Source organism: Podarcis raffonei, chromosome 2, assembly GCF_027172205.1.
Source record: "Podarcis raffonei isolate rPodRaf1 chromosome 2, rPodRaf1.pri, whole genome shotgun sequence".
NCBI classification, from domain to species: domain Eukaryota; kingdom Metazoa; phylum Chordata; class Lepidosauria; order Squamata; family Lacertidae; genus Podarcis; species Podarcis raffonei.
Genome location: NC_070603.1, coordinates 123507216 through 123531058, shown reverse-complemented (window position 1 = coordinate 123531058; position 23843 = coordinate 123507216). Strand labels below are relative to the sequence as shown.

General features: G+C 44.5%; 1 protein-coding gene and 1 long non-coding RNA gene across 2 annotated transcripts in view; both read right to left on the bottom strand.

Moving 5' to 3' along the window:
• Positions 1–631: 631 nt before the first annotated feature.
• LOC128409496 (zinc finger protein 883-like) overlaps positions 632–23843 on the bottom strand; it is a 38791-nt gene continuing 15579 nt past the window's right edge. Inside the window, exons 4-5 of the mRNA XM_053380023.1 lie at positions 17874–17879; positions 632–1887 (exon numbers count right to left, since the gene is read on the bottom strand). Of these exons, the coding sequence (XP_053235998.1) occupies positions 1042–1887; positions 17874–17879 (852 nt within the window). The 3' untranslated portion in view covers positions 632–1041. The remainder of the gene's footprint in view (positions 1888–17873; positions 17880–23843) is intronic.
• LOC128409509 (uncharacterized) lies at positions 17898–20135 on the bottom strand. The gene is made up of 3 exons (XR_008329230.1): positions 20100–20135; positions 18561–18901; positions 17898–18031 (listed from the first exon to the last, which is right to left on the bottom strand). It is a non-coding gene; the product is annotated as an uncharacterized LOC128409509 (long non-coding RNA).

The window sequence follows — 23843 nt, the reverse complement described above, 5'->3', positions numbered from 1 at the left end:
AAGCATTAAGTTTTAAGGTATTTTACGGTAAGATAAGGTTAAATAAAGTAAGGCAAATTGAATAACAGAATATGGTGAAAGATGGAAAAGATTTGCTGAGTTAATTATTAGGTTAGACTGTCAAGATAAATTATTCAATAAAAATTGAGAAAGATGGAAAGAATTTGCTGAAATAACTAATTAAGCTAGAACACAAAAAGGGAGGTGTGAGGAGGTAAAGGAAACAAGCAAATGAAAGATAAAGATATGTAATATGGGATTTGTATTTTTTTTGTTGTTGTTGTTGTGTTGTTGTATTGGTTTTTATGTATTTTTTCTTCTTTTTTTCTTCTCTTTTTTGTAATCTTGAAACTCTTAATAATATCATTAAAAAAAAAGAACTTTGCTTCAGGGTGAGAAAAGAAATCGTGAGGCAGCAACGTGGCAGCAGCGGGAGGCCCCATTAGCTAAAGTGGTACTTTTGACTGAAGCTCTTTCCACATTCCAAGCACTGATAGGGTTTCTCTCTAATATGAATTCTTTTGTGGGAAGTGAGATCCCCACTCTGAGAAAAGCTCTTTCCACATTCAAAGCACTGATAGGGTTTCTCTCCAGTATGAATTCTTTGATAAGAAGTGAGATTGCTGCCGGAGATCATGGACCAGCACAACCAAGGCAGTTTCAGTGCCAATATGAGGCCTGATTCCTGATTGGAAGGGATCCAAATGGTCCCCATCCTCCAGGCATGCCTGAACTTCTTCAGCAACCACCTGCTCAAACACATGAATTTCTTCAAGGGAAGCTAGACGCCTCTTGGAAGAGAAGCTGTTTCCACATTTCTATTACGCTTCATGCCCTGTACAGTGGTACTTCAGGTTACAGACGCTTCAGGTTACACACTCCGCTAACCCAGAAATAATACCACGGGTTAAGAACTTTGCTTCAGGATGAGAACAGAAATCGCGAGGCAGCAGCGTGAGGCCCCGTTAGCTAAAGTGGTGCTTCAGGTTAAGAACAGTTTCAGGTTAAGAATGGACCTCCAGAACAAATTAAGTTCTTAACCTAAGGTACCACTGTATGAGTTCTTTGATGGCGGTTGAGACTTGCCCTCTTTCTGAAGCTCTTCCCACATTCCAAGCACTGATATGGTTTCTCCCCTGTATGAATTCTTTCATGGGAAGTGAGATGGGTGCTCCTACTGAAGCTCTTTCCACATTCCATGCACTGATAGGGTTTCTCCCCTGTATGAATTCTGTGATGGGAAGCGAGACTCTGCCTGTGACTGAAGTTCTTTCCACATTCCAAGCACTGATAGGGTTTCACACCTGTATGAATTATTTGATGGGACATGAGATGGGTGCTGTGACTGAAGCTCTTTCCACATTCAAAGCACTGATAGGGTTTCACCCCTGTATGAATTCTTTGATGGGAAGTGAGATCCGCACTCAGACGAAAACTCTTTCCACATTCCAAGCATTGATAGGGTTTCTCCCCTGTATGAATTATTTGATGGGAAATGAGATGGGTGCTCTGACTGAAGCTCTTTCCACATTCAAAGCACTGATAGGGTTTCTCCCCTGTATGAATTCTTTTGTGGGATGTGAGATGGGTGCTGTGACTGAAGCTCTTTCCACATTCAAAGCACTGATAGGGTTTCTCTCCTGTATGAATTCTTTGGTGGGAAGTGAGATTGGTGCTCTGACTGAAGCTCTTTCCACATTCAAAGCACTGGTAGGGTTTCTCTCCAGTATGAATTCTTTTGTGGGATGTGAGATGGGCGCTCTGACTGAAGCTCTTTCCACATTCCAAGCACTGATAGGGTTTCTCCCCTGTATGAATTCTTTGATGCGAAGTGAGATTGTCCTTCCGAGTGAAACTCTTCCCACATTCTGAGCACTGATAGCCTTTCTTCCCACTGTGAGTTCTTTGATGGGAACAGGAACTCTGACTGGAGCTCTCTCCATACTCCCAATTTTGATATGGCTTCTCCACTGTGTGGATTTTGTCATGGTCTCCCCCATTCTTCTTTTCCAATTCATCAACACCTACAACAAAGACAGAAACTAATTAGATCCTCAGGAAGAAATGGAGCCCCCAATCATGGAACAATGCTGACTATCACCAATAGTCAGCATGGATTTCTGAAAAATAAGTCATGTCAGACTAACCTGATCTCATTTTTTGACAGAATTACAAGCCTGGTAGATGAAGGGAACGCAGTGGATGTAGCCTACCTTGATTTCAGCAAGGCATTTGACAAGGTGCCCCATAAAATTCCTGTAAAGAAGCTGGTAAAATGCGGTCTTGACTTTGCTACCACTCCGTGGATTTGTAACTGGCTGACTGACCGAACCCAAAGGGTGCTCATCAATGGTTCCTCTTCATCCTGGAGAAGAGTGACTAGTGGGGTAACACAGGGTTCTGTCTTGGGCCCAGTCTTATTCAACATCTTTATCAACGACTTGGATGATGGACTCAAGGGCATCCTGATCAAATTTGCAGATGACACCAAACTGGGAGGGGTGGCTAACACCCCAGAGGACAGGATCACACTTCAAAACGACCTTGACAGATTGGAGAACTGGGCCAAAACAAACAAGATGAAATTTAACAGGGAGAAATGTAAAGTATTGCACTTGGGCAAAAAAAATGAGAGGCACAAATACAAGATGGGTGACACCTGGCTTGAGAGCAGTACATGTGAAAAGGATCTAGGAGTCTTGGTTGACCACAAACTTGACATGAGCCAACAGTGTGACGAGGCAGCTAAAAAAGCCAATGCAATTCTGGGCTGCATCAATAGGAGTATAGCATCTAGATCAAGGGAAGTAATAGTGCCACTGTATTCTGCTCTGGTCAGACCTCACCTGGAGTACTGTGTCCAGTTCTGGGCGCCACAGTTCAAGAAGGACACTGACAAACTGGAACGTGTCCAGAGGAGGGCAACCAAAATGGTCAAAGGCCTGGAAACGATGCCTTATGAGGAACGGCTAAGGGAGCTGGGCATGTTTAGCCTGGAGAAGAGGAGGTTAAGGGGTGATATGATAGCCATGTTCAAATATATAAAAGGATGTCACATAGAGGAGGGAGAAAGGTTGTTTTCTGCTGCTCCAGAGAAGCGGACACGGAGTAATGGATCCAAACTGCAGGAAAGAAGATTCCACCTAAACATTAGGAAGAACTTCCTGACAGTAAGAGCTGTTCGACAGTGGAATTTGCTGCCAAGGAGTGTGGTGGAGTCTCCTTCTTTGGAGGTCTTTAAGCAGAGGCTTGACAACCATATGTCAGGAGTGCTCTGATGGTGTTTCCTGCTTGGCAGGGGGTTGGACTCGATGGCCCTTGTGGTCTCTTCCAACTCTATGATTCTATGATTCTAATGAATATTTGTGAAAGTGGAAGAGCAGAAGATGTGAGGTCATGGCCTTTGTCAACAAGCATTCACAGACGTATTTTTGAGAACCAGAGGTTCAGAAAATCTGGCTCTTTTCTAGGACGGATTTTTGTTGCCACAATCATGAAATCCACTCCAACTCTAACATTGGTCTTCTCTTTAAAAAATGGGCAGAGGCTAAAACAGAAACCCAAACCTGACAGAAATTACCTCAACTTCCCTAACAACTCTGTGTGTGAATGTTGCCTCCAAGATGCTATGGAAAGGGTGACTGTCACTCCAGAAGGCCGTTTTTTCAGTTAGGTCTGTTCTCAACTGTCGAGTGAGAGAGAGGTTTTCTGTGAGAGCACCTGCTGACTGTTTTATGCTGCTATGTGCCTCAGAAAAAGTCTGTAAAGTCTCATATAGATAGAAGCACTTGTAATTCCCTCTTAATACCTAATGTAGCAGCATTATTTGATGTTGAATTATTTTGTATTTTTGAGCTTATTGTCTTGAATAAAAAATGGGATAAATGTAGAAATAATCTAAATCAGTAAAGAATAGATATAGATCTATTAGATATAAGCACATGTAAACGTGTTTTAGTATATCAAGTAATGTAATGTGTTCTGTATAAACTCTAAACAGATCCTTTTCTAGAAGAAAAAAAAGCTATGTTTTTCAAGGGTCAAACCACCCGGGACAACCTCCACACATATAAATTGTTAGGATATTTCCGTTCCACCTTAAAAGGGAGCAGGATGTTTGTATAACAGCCTGCGTAAGTTCCTGTCTCACAGGATGTTTATGTTGTAAGTTCCTTTCGTTTTGGCTGTTTTGCCTGAGCAGTCGGAGCAGACGGTCATGCCTTCTTTGTTCTGACCAACGCTGAATAAAACTGTAAATATGCAAGTTTCTGCTCTCATGCTGTGCAACTTCATGCTGCGTGAATTCTGCTGATAGAGTGTGCACAAGTCCAAGAATGTGGCTATCTTTTCTTGAGGCTTCATGTCGCTATAATTGCTAGATACTGCGTGACTAAGGGAGGTCGATGGATCGTCCGGCACCGAGCTTGGGGGCTCAGATGGACTTTATCTCCCTGGCAGTATCCCAACAACAGGTTTCGGGCCCAGATTCACGGCACTTGCAGGAGTAAGACAGCGACAGACTGCTGAAAGGTATGTGCTGGGAAAGTGAAAGCAGAGGCTTTTCTGCCGCGGAAGAAGTCTTTGATGTCCGGCAAAACTAATTGGCCTGGGAGCCGAGCCAGAGGCATCGTGATTAATGGGCTGCCGAGATAACACGTCTTCCAAGGCATAACGGCTCACGTAAAAAGCTGGAATGGAGTTTTTCCAAGCTTCAGAGGCCACTGAGTGCCCAAAGTTAAATAGGCACAACTATCAGACCTGGGCAAAATGGTGTGAGAGTTTGCTGCGTCAGTTTGGAGTCTGGCATACTGTCTCTCAAGCCACTCCAGTTCCTCGGACAGAGAAATGGCAGGGCCAGAATTTGAAGGCCGTGGATATTATAGTTTTATCCGTCTCTCTGGAGGAAATAAAGACGCTTGCTGGAAATCTCACGGCACGTGACATGTGGGATGCTTTGAAAAAGGCCCACCAGCCAATAATCCCAGCCCAGTGTTTGAATGCATCGGAGGTCCTGGCTGTTTCCCAGAATGCTAGTGAATGCAGGGATGCTGAGGGCACCGGTTGCAAGCTGCAGGGGGAGCAGACTATAACGTCATCCCAGGCAGCATTCCAGCCTCCAGGGGGAGCCAAGGAGTCGGCAGCTGAGAGCTCTGTTTCTCGTGAGAACCAAGGTCAGAGCCTTTGCAGAGGCCGGAAGACCAGATGTAAACAGAGCAAGATGCTTGCAGGTGGCCAGGAGCGGGGGGGCAAGTTGCAAAAGCCCACGCCAGTGGAAAACAAGGCTATGTTTGCTGGCACAGCTCCACCAAAGGCTAAAGGCACGTCTGATGGCCAGGAGCAGGGGGGCAAGTTGCAAAAGCCCTCGCCAGTGGAAAACAAGGCTATGTTTGCTGGCACAGCTTCACCAAAGGCTAAAGGCAAGCTGCAAAAGCCCACGCTGGTGGAAAACAAGGTTTTGTTTGCCAGCAAATCTGCTTCGAAGGGGAAGGCCAGGTTTGTTATTGACTCTGGGTGCTCGCACCATCTCACCAAAGACCGCCATCTGTTTATCTCCTTCACACCTCAAGATGGAGAGGTCCAGCTGGCTGATGGAAGGACTTTGCAAGCTACAGGAGTTGGGACTGTGAAACTTGAAAGTCTGCATACTACCATTAAAGATGTACTTTTTGTTCCAGGAGCTGCGGACAATTTGATTAGTGTACCACAGCTGACTGGGCGTGGTTTTGAGGTTTCCTTCAAGAGGACTGTCTGTGTCATCAGAAAAGGCAAAGAGGACATTTTGCATGCAAAGTTGATGGATGGTTTGTTCAGTCTAACTTATGATGATGTTGCTGTGTCTAATGCTGATTCTTGTTGTGTTGCACAAACTAACAAGGTTCTTCATGCAGGATGCATTCACGATGCACATCGCAGATTTTGTCACCTCTCTTGGCAAGCGCTAGCCAAGATGCCTGAGTTGGTTGAAGGTTTGGACATCAAACCTTGTAAGTTTCACATGAAATGTGTATCTTGTGCAGAGAACAAAGTGAAGGTTGCTCCAAAAGGCAAGGAGTCTAGCAGGCAGGCTTCCAAACCCTACCAGCTAGTTCACGCAGACCTGGTAGGTCCTCTAGCGCCCTCTTTGGGTAGAGCAAGGTACTTCATGGTTCTAATTGATTCTTTTTCCAGGTACATTCATGTGTTTATGCTCGAGCAGAAATCGCAAGCATTTCCTAAGTTCAAGGCATTCTGTGCTTGGTTGGAGAATGCTCACAGTAAACGTATTGGTTGTCTGTTTACTGATCGAGGCGGGGAATTCACTTCTCAGCAGTTTGAAGCTTTCCTGACTGAGAAGGGAATCCAGCATGATTAGTCAACGCCTAGGTCGCCATGGATGAATGGGCTTGCAGAGAGAGCAAATCAAACGTTGCTGCAAGGGATAAAAACCTTGTTGCATGATGCCAATCTCCCTGAGAAGTTTTGGGGGGAGGCTTTGGCAAATTTTGTTTATACTTTTAACAGGAGACTGTCATCACCTATTGGCTGCACTCCCTATGAGAAAATGTTTGGTAAGCAACCTAATGTCAAACACATGAGAATCTTTGGTTCTGACATGTGGGTACACACCCCACAAAGCAACAAGCTTGGGAAGCGTGGGGCACATGGTTTGTTCATGGGGTACGAAAAAGGTGCATACAGGGTATGGATGACTAATTCTAAATCCATAAAGTTCACAAGGAGTGTTGAGTACAATCCTAAGTGGGGGGAAAATGTGGGAATTTTCCAGAGTTACCCAGAGGAGGATGAAGGTGATGTGAAGAAAGCAGATCATGCTGAGAAAGCTGAGGAAACTGAGGATGATGATGATGATGATGATGATGATGATGATGATCAGAGTTCGGATTCCAGTTCAGTGGGCGGCGCTGCTGCTGCTGTCAGTGACAGTGATGACACAGCAGACTACAAGAGCGCAAAGGCCTCAGTCAGACCGTCTGATGAGTCTGACAATGAACTGGAAGAACCACTGTTCACCATTGGTCATTTTTCTCCTAAGAAGGAGGAGATGAGTCCAGAAGACTTGCGTCTGGTTCGCAGGTCTGAAAGGGCGACCAAAGGCAAACCTCCAAAGAGATTTGCTGATGAGTTTGCTAAGATGGCAACTGCTGTTCTTAGTAGCTCAGAGAAGGTGTGGGAACCTTCAAGCTTCAAAGAGGTCCAGGAGTTAACCTCTAAAGATGCTGAGCCTTGGCTTAAAGCCATGAAGGCTGAAGTTGATTCCTTGAACAGGAACCAAACTTGGGAGCTGGTACCGGTAGTCCCAGGAATGAGACTGGTTGGCAGCAAATGGGTCTTCAAGGCCAAGACAGACCAGAATGGCAAGGTTGTCAGACACAAAGCCAGATTGGTTGCCAGAGGTTTTTCACAGGTACCAGGGCAGGATTACCACGAGACCTACTCACCCACGGTCAAATATGAGAGCATTCGGCTGATGCTCAAGATCGCTGCGGAGGAGAAACTGCATGTTTCCCATCATGACATTAATACAGCTTTTTTGTACGGGATTTTGAACAAGCAGCTGTACATGCTTCCACCTGATGGAATGCAGATACAGAAGGGAATGGTCTGTAAACTGCGGAAATCCTTATATGGTCTCAAGCAGAGTGCCAGGTGTTGGAACACAAAACTCACTGAAACGTTGCTTTCTCTAGGTTTTCACCAGGGCAAAGCTGATCCATGTGTGTTTGTCAAGGAGGAGGGGCAAAACAAACTGTATTGTTTATGTTTTGTTGATGATCTTCTGATGTTTTGGAAGAATCAGGCTTTTTACCAAAGCACCCTAGCTCAGCTGAAGGAGCACTTTGACATGAAGGATCTTGGTGAGGTATCCAACTATCTTTCTCTGCAGGTGGAGAGGGACCAAGCAGGTAATTTTCTGGTACACCAAACACAGAAAATTGCTGATGTATTAACCAGGTTGAATTTGGTTGATGCAAACCCAGCAGACACACCGATGGTGACAGGTTACCAGGTAGATAGTACTGCTGAAGCGTTTTCTGACACAACGCTGTACAGATGCATTCTAGGCAAGTTGAATTTCATTGCTAGATGTTCAAGACCTGACATTGCTGTAAGCACTAACCTGCTTAGCAGACATGCTAACAATCCTACTGTTCAGGATTGGAAAGCTCTGAAGCGCATAGCCCGCTATTTGAAAGGGACTATGCACTACAGGCTGAGGTTCACCAGTCAGAAGACTGGAGGTCTTGAAATCTTTGCAGATGCAAGTTTTGGAAGTGACACCACGGATGGTACAAGCACTTCTGGAGTATGCTACATGTACAACCACTGCCTGTTTGACTGGTTGTGCAAAAAGCAGACAACAGTTAGCCTAAGTTCCTGTGAAGCAGAACTCAATGCTCTGTCATTTTCACTCATGGATTGTGAATGGTTGATGCAACTGTTTAAGGACATTGGGGTTTCTGTGAAATGTCCTATACAAGTGTATCAAGACAATAGATCTTGTTTGGCTTTGCTGAACTCGGAGAGTTGCAAGCAAAGGACCAAGTACTTGCAGATTAAGCTACATCGTGCAAGAGAGTGTATTCAGAAAGGACTCATTCAAGTGTCCTACATGCCAGGAAATGAAATTCCTGCTGATCTGTTGTCTAAGGTTGTTAACAGAGAACAACTGAAGGTTTACGCACAAAGGTTGCAATTGGGTTGAACCACAGGTACTACAGGTTACACGGAAAGGGGGAGGATGTTAGGATATTTCCGTTCCACCTTAAAAGGGAGCAGGATGTTTGTATAACAGCCTGCGTAAGTTCCTGTCTCACAGGATGTTTATGTTGTAAGTTCCTTTCGTTTTGGCTGTTTTGCCTGAGCAGTCGGAGCAGACGGTCATGCCTTCTTTGTTCTGACCAACGCTGAATAAAACTGTAAATATGCAAGTTTCTGCTCTCATGCTGTGCAACTTCATGCTGCGTGAATTCTGCTGATAGAGTGTGCACAAGTCCAAGAATGTGGCTATCTTTTCTTGAGGCTTCGTGTCGCTATAATTGCTAGATACTGTGTGACTAAGGGAGGTCGATGGATCGTCCGGCACCGAGCTTGGGGGCTCAGATGGACTTTATCTCCCTGGCAGTATCCCAACATAAATACCACAGAAAATGGGTTTGGGTCCCACAAAATCCAGAAAACCACGAATAATCCAGAAAGACAGGTGCAGAGTGACACATTTTACCTCAGAAACTGACATTAACATTTTGACCACTTTGCCAGTATACTCTTAATTATTCTCTCAGAAACAATTTTTAAAGGCAGACTGAAAAATAGAAAGAAATTTTTAGGATGCATAGAGGAAATTTTACACAGTGGAATAGTAGAATGAGAATAGTGTAATACAGATTTGAAGTGATACAATGTATTTAGGCAGATGTCTTACTGCCAGAGAAATTCTTCACAATTTAAAGAAAGTTTATGAATTTAGAAGTTGTCATCACAATTTAATAAGAACCTTGTTTTTGTCTAAAACATGAAGAAAAGAAAGATTGCCAGAGTCATGTGACAGAATTTTATCTATCATTGAAAAGTTAAAGCTGGCAGAATATTCTATGTCTGAAGACCAGAAAGGGAGCTACCGTATTTTTCGCTCTATAGGACGCACTTTTCCCCCTCCAAAAATGAAAGGGAAATGTATGTGCGTCCTATGGAGCGAATGCAGGCTCCTTGGCTTCAGCGATAGCAACACGAAGCCTTCGAAGCCTGAGCGCTCCCTCCGCGCTCAGGAGGCTTCGCGTTGCTTTCGCTGAAGCCTGGAGACTGAGAGGGTCGGAGATAGCCGCCTGAAGCCTTTGGAGCGCAGCGGAAACTCGCTCTGTGCTCCGAAGGCTTCGGGTTCCTTTCGCTGAAGCCAGGAGAGCAAGACTCTCCTGGCTTCAGCAGAGAGGGAGAGCTGCGCAGCACCCCTTCAGCCAAGCGGGAGGAGAAATGGAAGGGGCTCCGTTTCTCCTGCCGCTTCGCTGAAGGGGCGCTGAGCAGAGAGGGGGAGATTTTTTTTTTCTTGTTCTCCCCCTCTAAAACAAGGTGCGTCCTATGGTCGGGTGCGTCCTATAGAGCGAAAAATACGGTATATTCTAGGATCTCTTGGGGGGGGAATTGATGTTTTCATATCCAAATTTAACACTCTGAATTAGCAGAGGAACACATTGAAGTTACTGGGCAGTTCAGACAAACCTGGTCATTGTTTAAAAAGGCATGACTAGACAAAGAACATTCACAGTTGATCTCCTTCTATTCAGGGTTCATGGTGGGGATGTTAGAATCGCAGATGCTGCTGGTCTCCATCAAAATACTGGAGGTTCAGCACATAGAGGTATGTATGGAATTTCAAAACTGATCTTATGATCCAACGGGGAGCTTTACCGAGAGGGTCCATGATCCCACGATTCTCCTCCTTGACTTCCTTATGCAGAGTTCATTGCTTCTACTGCTGTGTGATGGAGCAGTAAGTTTTTTGACACTGGTAGGGCATTCAGGTCACGGCACTGGTATGAGACATTTTGAGCTGCCAATACATTGTGGTGGCCGGGGAGCTGTGATGTATTCCTAGCTCAAACAAAGTCCCAAATAACAAAGGCAGATAACAAAGGCGCAGGCAGGCAGGCAGGCAGGCAGGTGGTGGAGCCCAGAAAGGTGCTCACCTTCTCAATCTCCACCCGCCTGCCTGCCTCCCCCCACCCCCAGGCTGAGCAAGCCCCAAAACCTCTCTGGCTCCATCCCTCCATGTCCCCATCTCCCCTCCCCTGGAACTCACCAGATCTCTCTGAGAGCCCTAGAGAGGAACGCTCAGAGGCTGTGAGGAGGGATGTAGGAGACAGCCAGACCAGGTCAACTGTCCATCTTCCCCCTTCCATCCTCACTAGCTTTGCAGGATCCATCTCTTTCATCCTTCCTGAAGAGTCAAGGAGCCAAAACAAGCTGCAGGGTCCTGGGAGAGAGGAAGAAGCAAATGGAGCCTCAGAGGCCCTGCAGGGAAGAAGAAGGAGAGAAAAAGAAGAGTTTGGATTTGATATCCCGCTTTATCACTACCCGAAGGAGTCTCAAAGTGGCTAACATTCTCCTTGCCTTCCTCCCCCACAACAAACACTCTGTGAGGTGACTGGGGCTGAGATACTTCAGAGAAGTGTGACTAGCCCAAGGTCACCCAGCAGCTGCATGTGGAGGAGCGGAGACGCGAACCCGTCGCATTTCTTTGGGACATGTTAACTTTTTAAAGAGCAACTCTGTGGAAATTTAATGGACCTAAAAGGAGTCTGAAGGTTTTTTGGCAATTGGCCATTGTTTAACTTGTCGAGGGCGCTTTGTAACTTTTACAAACTGCGACATTTCTGAACATTTTTTGAACATAGTGTCCCTCTAGTGGAGTATCCAGGTTTGACAACTTACTGGGGGAATTTTCCATCTGTGGATTCGGGGATTTCCATGACAAAGGCAGACTGTGGGACTGACCTTGACGCATAGATAAGAAGGGGGATGAGTGGAAAGACAAGATCAGCCAAAGCCAAAACATTGCAGACCACTTTAACTTCTCAGCTACGCAGATCATCTGTTCCCACGATTCCTGTGGCACAAGAGGAAGATTTAGAACAACCTAGGCCGGAAGGAATGGCCTCAGGAGGGGACTTTACTACAGTGTTAAATAAAATTTTTGAAAAATTGGAGGGTCTAAGCAAACAAGTGACTGACCAGTCAGCCAAGATAGACCAAAATACTGCCAGTATTAACAATTTGACCCAGCAAGTGAATTTAAATGCGCAAACTATTGGAAAGCTTGTGGAAGACACCACTGCAAATCGTAAAATAGCTGAGGAGGCAAAGCAGAAAGTTGAGGAAGTTCAAGGAGAAATTAAACCTATGCGTAAACAGATAGGGGAACATCAGGCACTTCTGTCTATGATTGAGTTAAAAAATAAAGAAAATAATCTGAGAATCAGATCAGTTCCAGAACTTGAGAGGGAAGATTTAATTGTCTACCTTACAAAAGAATTTACAGAATTTTGGTCTCTGGAAGAAGAAAAGGACTTTAAAATTGTAAGTGCATTCAGACTGGGAAAGGGAGGGAGGAAGATTAAGTCGAGAGACTGTCTGATCTCCCTAAGAACGAAGGAAGAAAGAGATAAGATTCTGAGTGCGCACTTCAAGACGCCTCTAGAGATCAAAGATACAAGGGTGGAAATTTATAAGGACATCCCGAAACATTTGCTTGAGCTTAGAGCGAACTACGGAGATCTGGTGACACTATTGAGGAGCAACAAGATTATCTTCAGATGGGAATTCCCCCAGGGGATATCCTTTACCTTTAGAGGGAAAAAAGTGAAAATCAAATCTGTGGAAGACAAGGAAAAATTCTTGAAGGACTACGGAGAAGACCTTCAGAAAGGGATTGAAGAAGAGTCAAGTGAATTGGGACCTGGACTATTAAGTTTGATACCTACACCTGGGGGTTTGAAGGATCCTGAGAAGGAGACGCCACTTTTGGGTGCAACAGGAGGAAAATAGAGCCACCCCAACATGTCTCTGCAACTATTAAGTTGGAATATTCACGGTCTGAATTCCCCGGAAAAGAGGAGGAAAATTTTTCATTTATTAAAAAAGGAACAATTGGACATAATTTGTTTGCAGGAAACACATGAGATTAGGCTTCACAGGAAAGTGTTAATAAATAAAAAATTAGGTCAAGAATTTATTTCATCAGATAAGGTGAAGAAGAGAGGAGTGGTTATCTATGCAAAAGAGAGCCTATCACCAAAATTTCTTTTTAAAGATGAACAGGGAAGAATTTTGGCAATAGAAATTCAATCTCAAGGAGAAAAATTTTTGATTTTAGGGATTTATGCACCAAATGAGGGGAAATCGGAGTTTTACAAGAAGCTGCATGAGATATTGATGGACTTTTTGGACTACAATAATATCATTATGATGGGAGACATGAATGGTGTGGTCTCTACGAACATGGACAAAGCACAAAGACAGATTGTAACGAAAGAGGGCAGACTACCAAAAACTTTTTTTGAATTGACTGACAATATGGACTTGATTGACATCTGGAGGACCAAAAACCCCCTAGGTAGAGAAGGAACGTTCTTTTCTGAAGCCAAAATGACATGGACTAGAACTGACCAAATTTGGATAACTAGAGGACTGGCACCTAAGATAAAAAAGGTGGAAATCTGCCCAAAAACCTGCTCCGACCATAATGCTGTAAAGATGGAAATGAAACTAACACCCATCGGTTCCTTCAGATGGAGGATGAATGACACCTTATTAAGAAATCAAGATATTGTAAGGAAGGCCCAAAAGACCTTGAGAGACTATTTCGAAGTAAATTTGAAAACTACGGTCGAAAAAAGAACAATCTGGGATGCAAGCAAAGCGGTTATGAGAGGGTTCCTGATTCAACAGAATGCAATAAAAAAGAGATCTCAAAATGAGAAAAAAGGGAAAATTTTGGAGAAAATAAAAGAAGGAGAGAAGAAGCTAAGAGCTAAACCAAACTCAAAAGAGATATTAAGAGAAATTAAGCTACATCAGGTACAATATATGAAATTGATTAATGAGGAAGTAGAATGGAAAATTAAGCTAATGAGACAAAAGACTTTTGAGTCAGCTAATAAATGTGGAAAACTATTGGCGTGGCAGTTGAAAAAAAGACAGAAGTTAAATACGATTACAAATCTTGAGATTGACGGGAAAAATATACAGAACCCAGTGGAGATTAGAAGGTGTTTCCAGAGATATTTTAAACAACTTTATACGCAAGGGCCGCAGAAAGATTCTGATATAGACCAATTCTTAAGAACCAATGGATTACAAAAAATATCTCAAGAAAATAAAATAATATTGAATCATCAAATTGCAGAACAAGAAATTGAAGGTGCCATTCAGAATATGCAATTGGGCAAATCTCCAGGACCGGACGGATTAACCTCCAAATATTATAGGACTTTGAAAGAATTTTTAATTCAACCATTAAAGGAGGTTTGCAATGAGATTATGGAAGGGAAGAAGGCGCCTGAATTGTGGAAAGAAGCATACATCACATTGATACCCAAGACAGAAGCTGAAAAGACACAACTAAAGAACTACCGTCCCATCTCCCTTTTAAATGTGGATTACAAAATTTTTGCAGACATTTTAGCTAACAGACTTAAAAAAGTGTTAGCTGAAGTAATACACAAGGACCAGGCAGGCTTTCTTCCAGGTAGACACTTATCTGACAACACAAGGAACATAATTGACATTTTGGAGCTGTTGCAAACGAATATTAATACGAAAGCAGTGTTAGTTTTTATTGATGCGGAGAAAGCCTTTGATAATATTTCTTGGAGTTTTATGAAGAAAAATCTTAAAGGGATGGGAGTGGGACAGGGGTTCGAAAATGGTATAGGAGCAATCTATTCAGAACAAAAAGCAAAATTGATAGTAAATAATGTGGTGACTGAAGACTTTATGATAGAAAAAGGAACACGTCAGGGCTGCCCTATCTCTCCATTACTATTTATTTCGGTCCTGGAGGTGCTGCTGAACATGATCAGAAGGGACCGGTCTATTAAAGGAATACAGGTCGGAGCTAAACAATATAAATTGAAAGCTTTTGCAGATGATTTGGTTTTGACTGTACAGGAGCCGGAATCTAGTATGAAAAGAGCTTTGGAATTGGTTAAAGAATTTGGTCATGTGGCAGGATTTAGATTAAATAAGTCAAAAACGAAAGTATTAGAGAAGAATTTAACACCAATAGAAAAGGACAGGTTTCAGAATGAAACAGGTTTAACTGTGGTTAAGAAAGTGAAATACCTAGGGATTAATATGACTGCGAAAAATTTGAATTTATTTAAAGATAATTATGAGAAATGTTGGTCAGAAGTGAAAAAAGATTTAGAAATTTGGTCTAATTTGAAGCTTTCCTTGTTGGGTCAAATCGCAGCTATAAAAATGAATGTTTTGCCAAAAATGTTATTTCTGTTCCAATCTTTGCAAATTTTGGACAAGATGGATTGTTTCAAGAAGTGGCAGAGAGATATCTCTAGATTTGTCTGGCAGGGCAAGAAACCCAGAATAAAGTTTAAAATTTTAACTGATGTAAAAGAAAGAGGTGGATTTGCCCTGCCAGACCTTAAATTGTACTATGAATCAGCAGCATTTTGCTGGTTAAAAGACTGGCTGCTTCTTGAGAACACGGACATTCTGGATTTAGAAGGTTTCAATAATGTTTTTGGGTGGCATGCATATTTGTGGTACGACAAGGTTAAAGCACATAAGGCATTTAAAAACCATATTGTCAGGAAAGCTCTGTTTAATGTCTGGACAAGATATAAAGATTTGCTGGAAAATAACCCCAAGGTGGCTGTCACCTATGGAAGCTAAGTCCCAGAAAAAGCTCAATATGGAGGCCAAATGGCCAAAATATTGGGAAATTTTGGAGCAAGAAGGTGACAGTTTGAAACTGCAGAGTTTTGAGAAATTAAAAGACAAAGTGCGAGATTGGCTTCATTATTATCAAATAAGAGAGGCCTACAATTTGGACAAAAAAATTGGCTTCCAGGTGGAGAAATCAAAATTGGAAACAGAACTGTTAGAACCAAAAACTAAGATTTTGTCAAAGATGTATAACTTGCTGTTAAAATGGAATACACAGGATGAAACGGTAAAATCAGCGATGATTAAATGGGCGCAGGACATAGGTCATAACATTATGTTTGCTGACTGGGAGCAGTTGTGGACCACCGGTATGAAGTTTACGGCATGTATTGCCTTAAAGGAGAATATTATGAAAATGATTTACAGGTGGTACATGACCCCAGTTAAGCTTGCAAAAATTTATCACCTGCCTGACAACAAGTGCTGGAAATGTAAAGAAGCTGAGGGAACATTCTTTCACCTTTGGTGGACATGCCCAAGGGTTAAGGCTTACTGGGAAATGATATATAATGAACTGAAGAAGGTATTTAAATTTACCTTTCCTAAGAAACCAGAGGCCTTCCTTTTGGGCATAGTTGGCCAATGGGTGCCAAAGAAAGACAGAACATTTTTTATGTATGTAACAACTGCAGCAAGAATACTTCTCGCCAAGTATTGGAAGACACAAGATCTACCCACCGTGGAAGAGTGGCAGATGCAAGTGATTGACTACATGGAGATGGCAGAAATGACTGGCAGAATCCGTGACCAGGGAGAAGAACTGATGGAACAGGACTGGAAAAAGTTTAAGGACTATTTACAAAAACATTGCAAAATGTCTGAGTGTTAACATGATGTGGGAAGTGAAGGTAACAGGGCATGTGGGATTTGGTTAAAAGTTAATGAAAAGAAGAATTTTAAAAAGGAGAAGGGGGCTACGAACAGAATAATATTATGTCATAGCATGTAAGATGAGGAATGGGCTAAGATAAGGGAAATTTGGGACATAATAACTGGAAAAATATAATTTTAAGTATGGTTTGAACAAGGGTTTGAACTTGCTGAATTTGATTGGAATAAAGAGGAACACAAAAAAGAGAGATGTGAGGAGGTCAGGACAGAGGGACATGGAACTTTGTAAATTTAAAAAGTGGATTTTTCTATTTTCTCTTCTTTTTCTTTGTTATATATTTTTGTTTTTTGTTTTTTCTGTGGGCATTATCTAATGGATTGATTTATATGAAATGATGAACTTTTTGATTGGTAAAACTTCAATAAACATTTATTTTTTAAAAAAAGAATATTTACAACTAAATGAAACTTTTAAAAATCATGAAAAGAAAGGATTTAGTTATCAAGTGTCAAGATTTCAGAGAGAATTAGTAGAAGGTAGAACAAAACTGCTGTCAAAAAAGAACGAACACCTTTTGGAATAGGACACTAAAGAGGACCAGGTCAAATGCGTTATGATAAAATGGGCGAAGGATATGGGACATAATATATTAATAATGGACTGGGAAAGGCTTTGGAAGTTAGATTTGAAAGTTAGGCCGCCGAGACCACATAACACCGGTCTTGAAAGACCTCCACTGGCTCCCAGTACGTTTCCGAACACAATTCATAGTGTTGGTGCTGACCTTTAATGCCCTAAACGGCCTCGGGCCAGTATACCTGAAGGAGCGTCTCCACCCCCATCATTCTGCCCGGACACTGAGGTCCAGTGTCGAGGGCCTTCTGGCGGTTCCCTCCCTGCCAGAAGCCAAGTTACAGGGAACCAGGCAGAGGGCCTTCTCGGTAGTGGCACCTGCTCTGTGGAATGCTCTCCCACCAGATGTCAAAGAGAGAAACAACTACCAGACTTTTAGAAGACATCTGAAGGCAGCCCTGTTTAGGGAAGCTTTTAATGTTTAATAGATTACTGTAATTTAATATTCTGTTGGAAGCCACAAAGAGTGGATGGGGAAACCCAGCCAGGTGGGCAGGGTATAAATAATAAATTATTTTTATTATTATAGTTTTGAATTTTTCTGCATGTACCTTAATGGAGGAGAACTACATGAATATGATGTATAGGTGGTATTTGACACCCCGGTTAAATTAGCAAAAATGTACTTCTCACTCGCTGGATCAATACCTTGTTGTGATGAGTGGGCTTGCACGTTCCTATGACCCCTGTGAGCGAAGCCATCGGGAATCTTGTACTCCCAGCAGGATCACCCTAGTTCTTTACTAATAATAGTGGAAGTGATGCAGAGAGTGACTCTTCTGAATATTCCTGTATACCAGAATTATACAAGGAATCTTTACAACCCCAAGTTGGGCTGATTCCCCAAAGAATCTGCCCTGCAAGCAAAAGGAACCTCTGACAAGCACTTGAAGAAGCCCAACCTGGAAATAGAGCCCCATGTGCTTCCCCATCTCAGAAGTCCCACCTGGCCCTGAGGGAACTCGATTCGCAGGGAGAAACAGTTCCCCTCTCCTCTCCTCGGACAAGTGAAAGGAAGTCTCCCCTGCTGAAGAGATGACAGCCCTGCTTGCCTGGAATTCACATTTTGCTGACCACACTGCACTGATTCTCCCAGTCTCCTCGCTAGAACAGAGGAGCAGGAACATGATGTTTCAGCACCTTCTCCCTCATCACAGAAGGAGACGCAGTTACAACCATCTCAACCCAATGCGAAGCTCTTGCTCCTGCAAAAATTACCCACAATGCAACTGTGTGACAATCAAGTGACCTAGCTTTTATCCTGGAATGCCCCGGGTGGTCTGCATCCAGCAGAGATCCTTGTTTTAAAGACTTTCTCTCCCACCATTGTGCCATAATGATCCTGGAAAAGTGGACAGCGGATGAGCTGTTACTCAACGGATTTCATTCATTCTCAACTTGGGCAGATCTAGGGGTAAAGCATGGAAGAGCGAAAGGGGGCCTGGGGGTCTTAGTCTCCACTACCCTACGTGCCATTTCAAGCCCTCTCCCCTCATTCAAGTCATAACCCAGGGCAGTGTTGATACAATTCAGCCACCAGGCCCTGTTGGTAATTTACGCTGATGTGACCCCAATGAGGCAGAAATCTCAGATCAGAGACTTGTGGGTTGAAAGGGAAATTTAGACAACTGACCTTATTTTGCTTAACCCAAAGGCATCTGGAGTTTTAGGAGGGGACCTCAATGCCAGATTGGGCCCTAATGATCATGCCCTTTATGCACAGCACAAATGGTCTCCTCCCAACCGTGAAGCCAGTGGATTCCTCCTCACCCGTTGTTCCAAAGATCAGAAATCAAACTTTGCAGGCATCTGCTTGGCTCAAACAGCATTCAGGCTAAACCTCTACATCTTAAATGGTGCCCTGGAAAGTGACTATCCTCTCTGGCTCCAGAAGGATAGCTATAGACCAGGGGTCAGCAACCTTTTTCAGCCATGGGCCGGTCCACCGTCCCTCAGACCTTGTGCTGGGCCAGACTATATTTTGAAGAGAGAAAAAAATGAACGAATTCCTATGCCCCACAAATAACCCAGAGATGCATTTTAAATAAAAGGACATACCGTGGTACCTTGGGTTACATACGCTTCAGGTTACAAATGCTTCTGGTTACAGACTGCGCTAACCCAAAAATAGTACCTCAGGTTAAGAACTTTGCTTGAGGATGAGAACAGAAATTGTGCTCCGGTGATGTGGCAGCAGCAGGAGGCCCCATTAGCGAAAGTGGTGCTTCAGGTTAAGAACAGTTTCAGGTTAAGAACGGAACTCCGGAACGAATTAAGTACTTAACCCAAGGTACCACTGTATTCTACTCATGGAAAAACCAGGCTGATTCCTGGACCGTCCGCCGGCCGGATTTAGAAGGCGATTGGGCCGCATCCAGCCCTCGGGCGTTAGTTTGCCTACCCCTGCTCCTGACAATGTACTCAGTGGCGTAGCGTGGGGGGTGCAGGGGGGGCTGGCCGCACTGGGCGCAACATCTGGGGGTTAGGGTTAGGGGGCGCAAATCCACGGGTTAGGGGGCGCAAATCCACGGGTTTAGGGGGCACAAATTACTTGCCTTGCCCCGGGTGCTGACAACCCAAGCTACGCCACTGAATGTACTCCAAACCTGCCTGGTGTTTTTACATGAGCAGAATGTGTGCTTTTATTGAAAATGCATCTCTGGGTTATTTGTGGGGCATAGTTCCCTAGACCAGATATAGTTTCCTATATAGTTTGGTATACAAAGTACGTCCTGGAGGCTGACATCCGTATAAACGACCAAACTGATTAAAGAAAGAAAAAAGCTGAGCTACGTTAGAAAAGCGATCCAATAATAAGAGATCTCGCTCTCACCGCCCTGCTAAAAATGTAGCAGTTTCTGCCAGGAGAAAAGACACAGTAGCGATGCTGGCCAAGAGGAAGAACCCCCTTCCTCCTCCTCCTCCTCCTCCTCCTCCTCCTCCTCCTCCTCAGCTCTTGATCGAGACTCCAGGGCTCTCTCTGCAGGCTCCCCCCTCCAAGACCCCCTCCCCCTCCACAACGGGGCAAGCAAGAAGAGCGGGGCAGAGCCCTGGCCCCCGCGCCCCCCCCGGTTTGGCGCCCCCCATGCATGATCTGACCAGCCCCCCAGGCATCCTCCCCTGCAGCCCCTTCTCCCCATCGCACCCGGAGGGAGAGGGAGGCGAGACTCACCCCCAGGCAGCTCTTGCAAGAGAGAGAGGGAGACGGAATGGCGAGGGAGGGGCTTTTGCTCGGAGGACCTTGCTCCCCCCCCCCACGTCTCCACTTCCTGTCCTCTCTAGAAAGCCAGCTCTGTGCCTTTTAACCCTTGGCAAGCCGAGCACAAGCGGAGCCCCGCTCTCTCCTCCTCCAAGGCAGGAGCCCAGGAGGAGCCGCTAACCCAGAAATATTACCTCGTGTTAAGAACTTTGCTTCAGGATGAGAACAGAAGTCGCGTGGCGGCAGCAGCGGGAGGCCCCATTAGTGGTGTCTCAGGTTAAGAACAGTTTCAGGTGAAGAACGGACCTCCGGAACGAATTAAGCTCTTAACCCGAGGTACCACTGCGTATGCAACCTGAGCATAGGTAGCAGGGCTTCACCGCATTAATCCTCCACGGAGCATCAGCACTGCATTAGTCACTGCTTTGAATCCAGCACAGAGCATGTACGTCTTTGTGCGTCCAACTTCCATCCTGCTTCCAGCTCCACCCACTCAGACAACTCTGGCTTTTGTTCTCCTACCTGGCGGCACGGTGGAGGCAGGGAGGCCCACTCATATGTTGCATGGCACAGGGCAACAGCCATGGCACCACTCAAAATCAGTCTCATTCACACATTAGCATGACTAAAAAGGTAAAATAAAATACTCAGGAGTCCGACTGGTACAGAAAAAGGGTTCTTTACTTACAATTAATTCATTTTAACAATAATGGCCTTGGATCCTAAGCCTATGTAGCAAATGCATAGTTTGGGGGTACTCTTGGATACGCCTTTGTCACTAGAGACCCACGTGTCCTCTAGGGCTCTTTGTGAACAGGAATGGCCTGACCACTGGAGCACTGGAAAACTTGGAGCTGGACTGCTGCAATGCACTCTTTCTGGGGCTGCCCTTGGGTCTGGTCCAGAATCTCGTTGGTGCAACATGATGTGGCCAGATTGTTCTTGCGAGCTTTTGGTCAAGAGCATCTGGCACCACAGCCCCCCATTTGAAGGAACTATCCACTTAAACCTATTTTCTGCTTCCTGCAACTTCCATTCCTGATCCACCAGAGGACCTCTTCTCTTATTCCATGGCGACTAAGCTTACCCAGGAGGCACCTTGATGAAAGTGTCAGGATGCGGTGTCTCTCCCCCACACAACATGACTCCAGCAGTTCATTGTGGTGGTCAGGTGGGGTTGCTATGAGGAATTATGGAAAATGTAGAAAGCCATTGTGTCAGCAATGAACGCATTGCTTTGACTGGGCTTGAGCCATTTGACAGGATTTCTGATCGAATCCCACAAGCCTCTGCACCTCTGCCATTTTCTCACTGCCTGACAGTCACGTATAGCATTCTAAAACACAAACCAGTTGCTTCACTGGGCATCCTCAGAACATAAAGACAGAAAGTAGCTTTGATGTAGATTTTGTTAATCTTTAGGTAAATCTTAAGGGCCAGGAAGAGAGTTCACAAGGAGATGGTAAATACTGTCTTTCTTTCCTATAGGTTTATGACCTCTGGGTTTCCTAAATGCATTCCTCCTTGGTTCCTGTTTATTTAGCTTAACCACATATGCATGCTCAAGTAGGAAATAGTTTCTTTGTAGGTAAAAGGATTTCTCTGATCTGACTTTGTCCCACGTGGGGGATTTTTTGAAATGCTCAGAGGAAATCTGATTGGTTCTTACAATAGCTGTGTTAAGAGTTGTTAATAAAAGGGACCTGGGCCAGGGTGTGGCTGATTATTATTGGCATTTCCTCCCAGAGTCTTGCTGGCCAAGCCTCGTGTGTATTTTATTAATCAGGGTCCAATCCTTTCCTTCACCTTATTAGGTTAATGGACTAAAAAAGGCCACAACTTTATTGATTACAGCACGTGAGAGGTATTGGCTTAGCCATTGGATAAAACAACAGGAAGGGGTGAGTCTAACAAGGGTTAACCACCAGTAGGAGGAGCCTGTTGATGCAAATACAACTGTAAGCTCCCCCTGATGTCACCGGGGGTCATGCCATGGCCCTAGCCACCACAAGGGCGTCGGACAGGATCCACGACCGCCAGATTCCTTTACCGGAATACCCATAAAGTGCAGAGGTAGGCGATGGCCACACCCTGCCCTCCAATACGCAAACATATTCCAATGCCTAACCGCCAATATCCAAAAAGTTGTGAAGATTTGCTACGAGGTAGGAGAAAAACCAAGTGGCTGGTGCCAATTAGCCAGTTCGGCAACCAAGGCAACCAACCACAGGTCCATAGCAAGGTCAAGAACCAAGCTATGGTGTGTGGCTGATCTGACGAAAACCAGCAGCGCAATGAAAGGGAAGCATTGCCGCTGCAGCATTTGAGCGGCTAAACCCCACCCCCAAGCCTCCACCTGACTGGTTGGCTACCAGGGGGCATGATGTGGCAGCCGGGCCAGCTGGGCAGGGGCCGGAACGCCCCCTGCCGACACGGGAAACAGCTCCCGCTCACAACTCCTCCCCTCTGTGAGGAGAGGCTTTCTTAAATTGTGGTGCCCAGAACTGGACACAATATTCTAGGTGTGGCCTGACCAAGGCTGAATAGTACTGCTCTATTTAGCCTCGATCAGCAGACATATGGAATACTGTGTCCAGTTCTGGGCACCACAATTGAAGAAGATTGTATGTGCAGAGGAGACCGACCAAGATGATGAAGGGTCTGGAAACAAGTCTCAGGAACGGTTGAAGGAGTTGGGTATGTGTAGCCTGGAAAAGAGGAAACTGAGAGGAGATGTGATAGAGCAACTTAAATATCTAAAAGTCTGTCCCATGGAAGATGGAGCAAGCTTGTTTTCTCTTGCTCTGGAGGGTAGGATCAGATCCAATGGATTCAAGTTCCAAGGAAGAAGATTCTGACTAAATGTCAGGAAGAACTTTCCGACAAGTAAGAGATGTTTGACAGTGGAACGGACTCCCTCACCTTGGAAGATTGTGGACTCTCCTTCCTTGGAGTGTTGGACAGCCACCTGTCATGAATGCTTTAGTTAAGATTCTCCCATTGCAGGGGTTTGGACTAGATTACCATCCAGGCCCTTCCGACTCTATGATTCCCTGAACGAACTAAGCCCACGAAGGATGGAAAAAAGTTTCAGTGATGTGGGAGCCAGGAAGTCATGGCAAAGGTTTGTAGTGCCACCTGGTGTCTTGCTGACCCAGTGACCTGCATGTCCGTGCCTTACAATGTATTGGGATGTATTGACCTTAAAAGGAGTTGTGTTTCCTCTGGGCAGTGATGACCCTATATGGTGTGGGTGGGTTTAAGCCTTGGCCGGATGAGGTAACATGAGACACTGGAATGCAGCCATGCGGCTGGAGAGAAGAAAGGATAATAAAGTGACCGGAGGAGAGGAGAAGATGTCTGAAAGAGCTGTCCTCAGTACATGAAAAAATACTAGCTCTCTGCGTCTTTATTTTATACTGAATTAAGCCATTTGGAACAGCTGGACTGCCACAAGTGGTGCCCCGTGTGAGGCTGAATAAAAGATACGACTGAGGTTTTTAAAAGAGAGCTAAGAAGCAAGATTGAAGCAAACAGTCTGAGGCCAGACTAGAAGATTTTTGATCCAAGCAGTGGATATCATCGACTTACCTCGTCCGGCAAGGGTTGCAAGCGCTATTCATCTTCGGATCCATGGTGAGTCGATCCCTTAAATATTGATTTTAGAAAAATGGGCAGCTCTTTGACTACTCCCCAACAGAATTTTTAAAAAGACTT